This window comes from Pterocles gutturalis, unplaced genomic scaffold (assembly GCF_000699245.1).
Source record: "Pterocles gutturalis isolate BGI_N339 unplaced genomic scaffold, ASM69924v1 scaffold46633, whole genome shotgun sequence".
In the NCBI taxonomy this organism is placed as follows: domain Eukaryota; kingdom Metazoa; phylum Chordata; class Aves; order Pterocliformes; family Pteroclidae; genus Pterocles; species Pterocles gutturalis.
The window spans coordinates 52,801-63,387 of record NW_010119722.1 but is presented as its reverse complement, the minus strand read 5'-3'; the positions used below and the strand labels follow the sequence as shown (position 1 = coordinate 63,387).

The 10,587-nt window shown below is 37.0% G+C and overlaps 1 protein-coding gene across 1 annotated transcript in view; it reads right to left on the bottom strand.

Annotated features, from left to right (window-relative positions):
- Positions 1-3,682: 3,682 nt before the first annotated feature.
- The window catches only part of SLC39A12 (solute carrier family 39 (zinc transporter), member 12), a 33,531-nt gene continuing 26,626 nt past the window's right edge, over positions 3,683-10,587 (bottom strand). The window contains exons 13-14 of the mRNA XM_010076653.1: positions 9,421-9,608; positions 3,683-4,277 (exon numbers count right to left, since the gene is read on the bottom strand). Coding sequence (XP_010074955.1) covers positions 4,149-4,277; positions 9,421-9,608 — 317 coding nt within the window. The 3' untranslated portion in view covers positions 3,683-4,148. The remainder of the gene's footprint in view (positions 4,278-9,420; positions 9,609-10,587) is intronic.

Below are 10,587 nucleotides of genomic sequence, written 5' to 3'. Positions count from 1 at the left end.
CGTGACCCAGAGCAACAGCTCTGTGTGCAGATTTTTTGTTCTTTTGGGGAGAAGGGAATGAAGGTGGGTCTAGTAAAATAAATTGCAGGACTTTTTGTTTTGATTAAAGCCATCGTGTAACTACTGCTTGTATTTTCTGTAGTCACATTCCTACTCACAATAGAAGGCAGCTTATTTTTAAGAAGAGAGGACTTGAAAAAAGGTTACAGTAAAGCAAGAAAAGCTAACAACATTGATAAAGTATGCCCTTATTATAAAATTATCAGCCCTAATCCTTACTTTGATATAAACCTATTTTTGGTTTCTAGCTGCAGGCTAACAATTGTTACAATAATAATAGGCTTTCTCAAATGCAATGGCAAGGTGAAAGAAAATACAAATATACATATCAAAACTAATAATGTTTTCTTATATGAAAAAAGATATTTTTTGTCTCTGGAGAAATGCCACATTCATGCCTAAAGCATAAACTACAGTGAAGGAATAGACAGCAGTATTTGAAACATGCAGATGAGCTCCAGAAACTTCTAAGGGCATTAGCATAGCTGGCTGCAAAGAAGGTACTATTTATCTTAGGAGTCACTATGTAATGTGTAACATATACAGAAAAGAGAGGTACAGGGTCAGCTCTCTTATGCTTAGGAGCCGTGGTAGTTTGGAATTGGAAGTATCTTTTATGAGGTCCTTCGCCATTTAACTTCCAGGAAAAAATACTGTAGCAAACCAATTCTTTCAATCTTTCCTTTCCTCTCTATTTTTCTGTGTAGGAAAGCAAGATATTTTCTATTTTTTTCATATGGAGAGTGCCTTAAAACTAAGAATAGATGAAAGAGAGAAATACTAACCAGCTTCTTCCAGAAAAATTCTTGTATCTATAGATTCATGTATTTTAGGCTTTCAAAGGAACATTATGATTATCTAGTCAGGACTGCCTGACAGGCTGTAAAACCTCACCAAGTAATCTCTCCATCAAGCACATAACATCTGTTTGAGTAATTGAATACCTCTTAGAGAGATACCTAGTCATGATTTAAGGGCTGCAAGTGCTGAAGTTCTGCAGTCCTTACTCAGGATTTGACTCAATGAAAACATTGGCATATTATGCTCTCTGTCTGTTAGGTTTGGAGGAACAGAAAGAAATACCTGGCTTTAAATAGAGTCTTGTTTGAAATCTGTATGAATAAACTCTACAGAATTTAAAACAAACAAAAAGAGACTGCATCACAAGAATACTTCTGCACCACCTTCTCTTCTGTACAGACATGAAACAAAAAAATACATTTCTTCATATTTTCAGAGAACATTGACAAAAAAGATGAATCCTGCAGGGGAATCTCTTTGGGTTTAAGCTGATTTGCTTTTCTAATTCAGTGACCTACAGGAACAGTTTCCAGCCCTCTGTATGATGCATGGTTCCTAATATACAGTTTAGTCTTGTATTACATGTGGTAATACTCCACCTTCAGTATTTTTTTAAAGATACTAATGTCAAGAGAGTTACAGCAGAGCCACCAACTTTAAGTAGTGAGGTAAGTTCTCTCACAAGTGCCATAGGAATTCAAACTTCCTAATGCTAACGAGACTTAAGTGTTCAGACTTGACGGCAGGGTAAAATGGTGACTGAACTTACTGACAAATACCACAAAAGGACGTGAGCTCTGTGGCAGAAATAAGGACTCACGGGCATCCTGATCAATAGACTTGTGCCTGCGGTGGACAGTGTATAAATGTACTTGTTTGTTAAATGTGATCAAGAAACCTGATAAATACATATAGCCAAAATATGGCATCTTGTGAACAGATGCAGATACCTTATGTCCACAGACCATGTCAGGATGTGAACCTATGCTCGTACGCAACTTTAAAGTACACACTGCCAGAAATTACTTGCCCTCTTTCAGACATATTAATAAATAGAAGAAAAATATTTCAGAATACAATAACATCACCAAAACACAATCATATTGGTAATCTTGCTTTCTGTGGTAGTGAACATTATGCATACATAAACATTCAAACTATGGTAGCTCTTCTCTTTGAAATAACAAATGTTTCCAATATTCATTTGCACCATCTGATACAAGAATAGATTTTTTGCTTACGTCCAGTGGTGTCCTGCTATTGCTTGAATTGATGGTTACAGCTGAAGGTCATGGAGTGACTCAGTGCCAATACAAATGGATGAAATACTGGAAAACCACTTTTAAAAAGTCTTGTCTCACTAAAAGCAAGCACAAACTCCTGAAAAATTTAAACTTTCAAAAGAGAAGCTTCACTCATGACTTCTCAGCTCATCTTTCAAAGTTAAATCAACAGAAAAAGCAGTCATAATATTTGCACACCTAAATAAAACAAGATAGGACTTTACTTTGGGGTTTAAAACAGCCCAGTGCAGTTCCCTAGTCAGACAGATACTTCCTCTGTGACCTCGGATAAATTGTTTGGGACAAGGTTTTTCAAGGTATGTAAATTCCTAGATGTACATTTAGATGTGCATTGGGATATTTGCTACAGATTCTCATAACAGGCACTGAAAATGAGTGCATACCTACCTTCAAAATTATCTTTAACTGTTTTTCCCAAGGGTAAGTCTGTGGATGACTAGGGGTTCACAAACCCATGAATCTGGGCTTTTATAAAGAATGAAATACAGAATTATTTTCACCTTAACATTGTGTTAATAAGATCGTATGGCACCCTTGAAGCCTTTGAGAACTGAGAGTTCTGACAGTCTGCTCTAGGAGAGTAGACTCTGTCCCCCTCTGTAATATGAGAATAATTGTACCTTCATGAGGTGCTGTCAAATAAACCCAGGACACATTTTGAGACAGTCATATCATGTTATAATGTAGCCACATTTCAAGCTTGAGTTAAGACAAGGAAAAGAAAATATCTACTTGCACAGTTTATCAGAGAAAGGAGAAAGAATGCATCTCAATTCTCATACAAAAATATAAATTAGGTTGGGGGAGTCCTTACACCAAAATTTGATAGTGTATAAGTAGCAGAAATCTCACAGATGAGTGTTGGTCATTACCTCCTGGAAGTTGCTCAGCACCTCAGAATCAGGGAAGAATTTGTGTATTTGTTTCAGGCTTGATTCTGCAATATTAAATTAGATGAGTCATCTCAACTTATGCAGAATTCCCTTGAAATCAAGAGGACTAATTACACACAAATCACTCAGGATAGAAGGAGCTGCAGTGAGGCTCTGACAGAGCACAGCTACCAGCACTTTAGACAATTGAAAAAGCTCTTTCCACAATGCACACCACATATGTATGAATAATCTAATTGCTGACGGGAAGGCGCTATTGGTGTTTATTAAACATGATGGCTCAGAAGCAACGTCTGGCTCAAGGAAACACTTGATTTGAGGAGCCTGGAAGGGGTAGCAGGGAAAAACAATTTAAACTTATTTCTTATAATCCTTTATAAGCATTTGCTATGAGCAACCATCCAAGGTGGGAAAATGCAGAAGGTGGTTACTCTGACAGTTACTATAGTCCAATGCTTGACTTCACAGATTCCATCACACATATGAGAAACACAGTTGGAAAAGGGCATCCTCAGATTTCTAGATCATGAACTTCAACATTTACACTTGTCATGTTTTACCTTCCACAGTGGACCAGTAAGATACTGAAGATCTTTATGCTGATAAAGTAGATACTATGAGATTGCTGTATGCCATTTAACAGTTTTGTTTTGCTACATTTTTTAGTTTTATAGAAATACATTTATTCTTTGTAAAAAAAAAATTTCTGCTTCAAATTATTCAGATATGGTTAGTCCACTTTAATTATTGCATATAAAATGTTTTATTCTTTTCTTCAATCAGACTGGCAGAGATCACTTAGAGCATTCAACTAGAACAGTCTCAATAAAAACTAATCAAAAGCTCCTGTGAGTTTGAGCATGGGATCTGGTAAACTCAATAACAAATAAAACATAATTCTAAACATTCATGTTTTCAAAAAAAAATTACAACATCCGAACAATAAGTTAATAAAGTGAAATAATTATCTACTGTTCAGATATAAAAATCTGAGCAACTTAATTTATATATCACTACAGCAGACATGACAAAATTGTGAATAATGCTATCCACTGTCAGGAGTGGTACTTCAAGATTTCCAACAGAAAACTTATATTTTGATTTTCTGTTCATATATAGCCAAAAGTAAGAGGCAAAGCCAGCCTAACAGTAATCCAAGGTTCTGTAGAAGAAACATCAGCCAGGGTCGCCGTGTCTGAATATGAGTCATTTCAGGAAGCTAAAAAAAGAATAAGACACCAGAATGAGAGCCAGATATATTAATCTCTGGGAAAAAAAGTCTTATGGGAAAACAAGGCAAACTTCATTAAAAAAAGTCAAAATGCTGAGTTTCTGAATATAGCTATTAATCCGTAGCATGTTCTGTACATTGTAACAATGCCGATCTTGACAGTGAAATATTTAAATTAACCAATTTCTGCCCATTTTGGTTCTTTTACTAGCACCGGCAAGAATCATAAATTAGATTCCAAAATTTGTTAACTTCTCAATAGTTTTTAGTAATTTTATACAGCTGTTTGTAAGGAAATGCTTATTTAGTAAAATGAGTGATTCCCTTCTGTGGGAATAAACTAGTTCAAGTTTGTTTTTTTTTTTGTTTCAGTACTATATATAGGGTCAATCCTGTTGTTACTGCAATAACTGGCAACACTCTTATTTATTTGGGCTTTAGTAAGCATATAAGTAGGAAACAGGATTTTTAAAATATGCTTGAAAATATTACTTCTAATATTTTTCTCAGTGAGTTTTAAATCACGTAAAGGAGCAGCAGCTGTTTATAATCATATTAAAAGCTACTTATGTTGACCTTCCACTCTACATGCTCTCGTTTATCAAAGTTTTAAACAACATATATGTCTCAACAGAGACTGAAAATGATGCCTCAGGCTCAGACTCTCTTAGTATTTATGCTTCATGTATCATAGACACCCGGGGAGACACTTACTGCTGATATTTTCACATCAACTTTGGAAATAAATATGGAGCAATGGCCTGGTACTGACCTTTGGTTTTAGTAGGGTTTTTTTGGTCTATTTGTTGTAAACTTCAAAACCAGAACACTGGCACTCTCCCGTCATCCCTTCCCACTCCACTCACAGCCTGCGCTTGAATGAAGCTACTTATTTCCTCGGCTCTTTAGACCCTCCTCCCAGGAGTTGTAACAGCATCAGCCACTGGGAGACAGTGGAGTGGTGCTGACCAAGGAGGCTTACAGGGTATGTTTACATCTGTTTGCTATGCTTGTCCTTCCCTCTGTCAGAGGAGGGTCTCTGGGTCTGCTTCTCCTGCACTTTTCTTTCTCTGGAAGTTGGCATGGGCCCAGAAGAATACTATAGTGAAAAATCCACCTCCACTTTAAAGTTTTGCATAAAAATAACAGGCAAACTCAAATGTCCTGGATCTTCATAACAACTGGGCAGTGGTTTAAATTATGGTACAAATTAACATCTTAGAAACTCACACAGTTATATTTAATTTGTATTTAAGGGTCATCAGAAACTTTTAACCTAAAGCAAATGTAAACACCTCAGAATTCTGATGTAACTGAAAATCTGAACTCACAGCTTATGAGTGTTTGGTGCATTTGGCTTTTTGTTGTGTATGTAAGTCAAAACTGTTAATTAAAACCTGAATCCAGGGCTCCAGTCTAGACCTTTGGTCTTTCTTATTTATCCTTATAATCAGTCTATTTTGTCCTCTGCTCCAGCACCCAAGTGACCAAATTCTCAAAATGGGAAACTTTTTCCCCTCCCACTGCAAAAGCTAGTATTTTGTCGCTGTCAGTGTCAATTTATGAGTTACACACATGTACAGCAAGTTCCTTAGAAGGTTTTAAAAAAGAATTTTCTGCAGGGAGTACCCTTCCTGTGTCCAGTGCAGATGTCTGCTCCCTCCATTTAACCTATATGCATGTTATCAAGTGCACAAACCATTTCTATAGCCTTACCTAGTATGACATCCCTGCTTATCTCTGAAAATAAAGCTGATTGCTGACACAGCATCAGCTATAGGTCCCCAACCTTCTCTGAACACAAATTTGTGTGGTACAGCAGAGAAAAGCTTGTTGTTTAGGAAGCTTAAGGCTATAGAATATAGAACTGGCAGGTGCAAAACACTTCACAAATTAAGGGAAGGCAGCACCGCATCCAAGCTGTCGGATGCTATCACACTTGCTTATGCTTGAAGTTTGTTGGAGGCAAAAGAGTTACTGTTAATCAAGTGACTACTCTGTTCCCACTCCAGCTCATTTTACCATTTGCACACAAAAGATACGAAGAATTAGGAAGCAGCACGTGGAAAGAAGGCATAAAGGGCTCTCAACCATGTGCTGGCTAAATGAGTTCTACTGAGCTGGGGTATATATGGCACGACAGCTGTGCTGCAATAGGTCACTTTAAAATACCCTTTTATCTCCAAAATGGAAAATATATTTAAGGTTAGTCAGAGAAAATGTCAGTCACCTCAGAGTGGCTGGCTAGCTCCTATTTGTTGATATCTTCATTGTCTTCCTTCCTTCCTTCCTTCCTTCTCCCTCCTTTCAAACTAGACAGTTAGTCTTTCTGCTCAGGAACCATATAAGCCAATATGATCTGTACAATCACTCAGAAATGACGTCCCAGTCCTTGGGGTTTAATACAATGCATGTGATTTCATAAACATTTATCCATAATTCATAGATACTCATTTAAGGGGCTGATACAGGATTTTCAAGTTTGTTTCCCAACAAGAAAAGGAGACATGCTTTGTCAAAGAAACAATTAATTAGGAGTCAGTTGGTCTGTTCCATTCCATATATTGGTGTCTCAAGTATCAATTCAGGTTAAAAATATGTTAAAGAAAGGTATGTTATTAATGAAAAGATCTTTGGAAATAGTGCAAATTTATGATCATACCTATGACCTCTAAACAGCACAAAAAAATCTCACTATATTGGTCATAAGAAGCTGCTTTTCAGGGTATTTAATTTTGGTTAAGCAACAACTAAACCCACAATATTACAGGTGTTTACTCACATGCATATCTTGAAGCAACAAACAATTTACGTTGCATCATTACACCTGTGCATACATATTTGCAAGACAAAATACTCCAGTTACTGGGAAGATGAAGTTTTGCAGAATTCTTTGGTGAAAAAATGATGAAATATATAAATTATTTTGTCTTTTGTCCTTTTCCTCAGATTTTTAAAATCATTAGCCTGCCCTGCTTGCTAATGGAGCTAGAGTGCCATTTGTAGAAATGAAAAACCTTTAATTAACCACAGGAATAGCTTTGTGCACCCTTGACTGCAGCAGCAGTCCCCCAGTGCTGTCCTGCCGATGAACCTCCACCTCATACTCCTCAATGTTCCTCAATGCAGAAACTGGTGAGGCTGTTCAGTCTTATTTAAATGCTGTTCTCTTATTTAACTGCTGCTCTGACAAGTACATGAATATGTGAAAGCCTGTAAAACAAATACTGAAAACTGTAGTTAAGCTTTGTGCACCATGAAGTATTTGTACCCCATTGCCAGGAACACTGATGATTGCTGTTTGTAGATGAGAAGGCAGCAGAGAAGTTCTTTCTGTGCAGAAAGTTGAAAAATACACAAAGCATGGCTGATTTTCTTTTGAAATGTATTATACAAACACACAAAATTTTCAGATCTATAGATTCTGGCAGTGCTAGAGGAATATTTTTTTTTTAAATAAGATAATCCCTGTGAAATTAAACACTTGCACTTCTGACAAATATAGGTGAGCAACCCAATGGCAATTCTTTTAACAAAGTGCAGGGAAAGGCTGATTGGAATCCGTGTTAATAAAAGGGAGGTAAGAGAAATAAGAGCATCCCCTCTCTCTTCCTTCTTTCTCCTCTTCACATCAAGAAGATTATGGCGACAAGCTGAGAACAAGGGAAAACATGTCCCTGTCTTTGACTGGAACTCTATCATCTCTCAGGATCTACAGCCGGTATATTGCTTTGAAGACTCAGGGAAAAACATGGTGGTGTTCTGGGAGCTTGTGGATCCCTGATGGATGCTGATGCTACACTGAAGGAAAAATAATGCCTAAATCATTCTTAGCCACATTAGTAAAGCTATGCCTATTGAGTAGGTAAACAGCCCCACTTCCAAATTTCTCTGTGTCAGAACTAGATGCAACTTGCTACATAGTGTTCTTTAGCACCTCAGTCAGGACTGTTGACACATCCACAATCCTTTCACCGTTCCCTCAGAAGCTGTTAGGAGCACTTCATGTTCACTTTACTTCTGTTAGAGTAGCAAAAATAGACTAAAATACACCCGAGGTCTAAGGTCAATTATTACAAGTAGACTTTAAATGGGTTATAATATTGGCATGGCGTATCAGGTTTCAACTATTATGCTTGAATCTGCTAAATGATATCTCAGGCATGAGGTGGGGGGTGGTAGTGAACACCACAGAGAGACAGCCAGGCTTGGGAAAAACACAGTAATAATTTTTGAAGAGACAGATCTGGGTGTTTTGTTTTGGGGTGGTTTTTTTTTTTTTCCCCTCTCTTGGTCTAATCACTCAAAATATTCATTTTTTGTTCCAAAGCTTGCAAGCAACTCTACATTAATACATGCCGGTTAAAGAGCTATATGACACTTAAGATAAGCTGGCAAGGTAATTAATTTCTGCATTGTTACAAGTGTAACAGTTAGCCAACTCTTCAATAAATTATGTGGCCTGAGGCATCTGCATCTTCCATCACATTCGTCCACAGTCATTAGACCTTTCTCCTAATGTATATCTTCCCAATTTATTTTTCTATAGTCCAGTCATTGCTATTGAACCAGGAGTATAAAAAATGACGGGCCAATATGAAAAAGTAGAGACAATGATGGATTTTGAATTCCTTAGGAGCTCATCCAAACATCTCTGAGATAGAAGGCCTGGCCAGAAAGATCACAGCATCTTGCATTTCAGTTTAGAAACAGCAAATTCATGTTGAAACAGTGGGTGAAAAAGAAAGGGTAGTAAAAAGAAAAAAATTAACCAACTTCTTCAAGATTTAAAAAACCTTGCCAATTCAAATGTTTCTTTACGTTGCATGAAGTAACTCTCTCAGGCCTAAAAATATACTGTTTACCTTTTCCCCTTTGAAAGTCCTTTATGCCTTTCTCATTACCCTCGTAATAGCTTGTTATTAGTAATTACACCTATCATGGCAGTGACACCAAACAAAACCAGGCTATTGTTCCAAGCACTGTACACACACAGGGCAGACGACATGCTCTCCCCAAGAAGCCTATGAACTCTTTTTCCTTCCAAGTTAATCCACCTGCATTTGCCTGACACTCATCTGTGATGTGGCTATGTTAAAAGGAAAATATAGCAATAGACTGAAGTTCTCACCATTTCTGCTAAAGATAAATACAAGAACATTCCAGCTGTAACAGTAAAAATCCAGTTTTGAATGCATGGGTCAGTTGATACAGAAAGGCCAATATAAAGTCCTAGGAATGCTGTTAGTGCACTTATAAAATTCATCAAAATTGCAGTCTTCGTGGAGAGCCCTGTACTTAGCAGCACAGCAAAATCTCCTGCATAGAGAAAAAGACAGAAAATTTATTATTTAGCTGATAAATGTATTTGTAAGACTCTTGATAACAAAATGTGAAGGAAAATAATTAATATATGCACAAAGATAGGGAATGATGGAGGACTGCCCTTAGATTTTTGTAAAATGAGTTATAGTCATCGTGTGTGAAAAAACAAAAACCCCATATTGGCTTGTATTTGTTTAGCTGTTCCTAAAGATAGCATACGGTATACAGGAGTGGCTTTCTGTTAGTTCTTGATGTTCTGTGACATTTCCAACTTGGATACACACGAAAGTGAAGTCACATACTTTCCCAGAGTTTCTAAATCTTTCTCAACTGGGAACTTGCCAGTTCAGATCATGTGAGGATATTTGCAGCATGGTCTTTGAGTATTTCACAGGTGCTGCAAGTCAGAAAAACCTATGCCAGTCTGCTTCCAGATTGAGTTTATTTCCACTGATTTCACGACCTAATTAATTTTGGTAAATTGTACATCAGAATCCCATCACAGATTTTTCTTCTAAAAGAAACAATTTCATAAAAGGTCCACAGTAACAGTTTTTTAAAATTCTGAGTGAATGTAGAAATGCCACTTTGACACTGGGGCACTACTGCCCCAGAATTAGGAAGGTCTGTCTTTGGAGTTAGCTGTTCAGTATTTTGGTAATTTCTATGCTATGCAAACAAGAATTACTGGTTTTACAGCAATTCCCCATCCCACCTTTTTGTTTGGGGAGGTTTTCTACACAGACAGCACATGAAATCTGTATTTGTTTAAGAATAGAAATGAGAATCTGCAGTTCTCATCTCAAATTTGCCGGCATATATGTTTATCAACACAATGTCAGGAACAACTTCATCCACACGGAAAGATTTACCACAAGGAGATAATTGAGGACAACGTTCAATAGAACTATCTTCCTGTCCTGCCTGCTAGTAAAATGGGTCATATATCTTCTTTTATTATCTGGTTATTCTT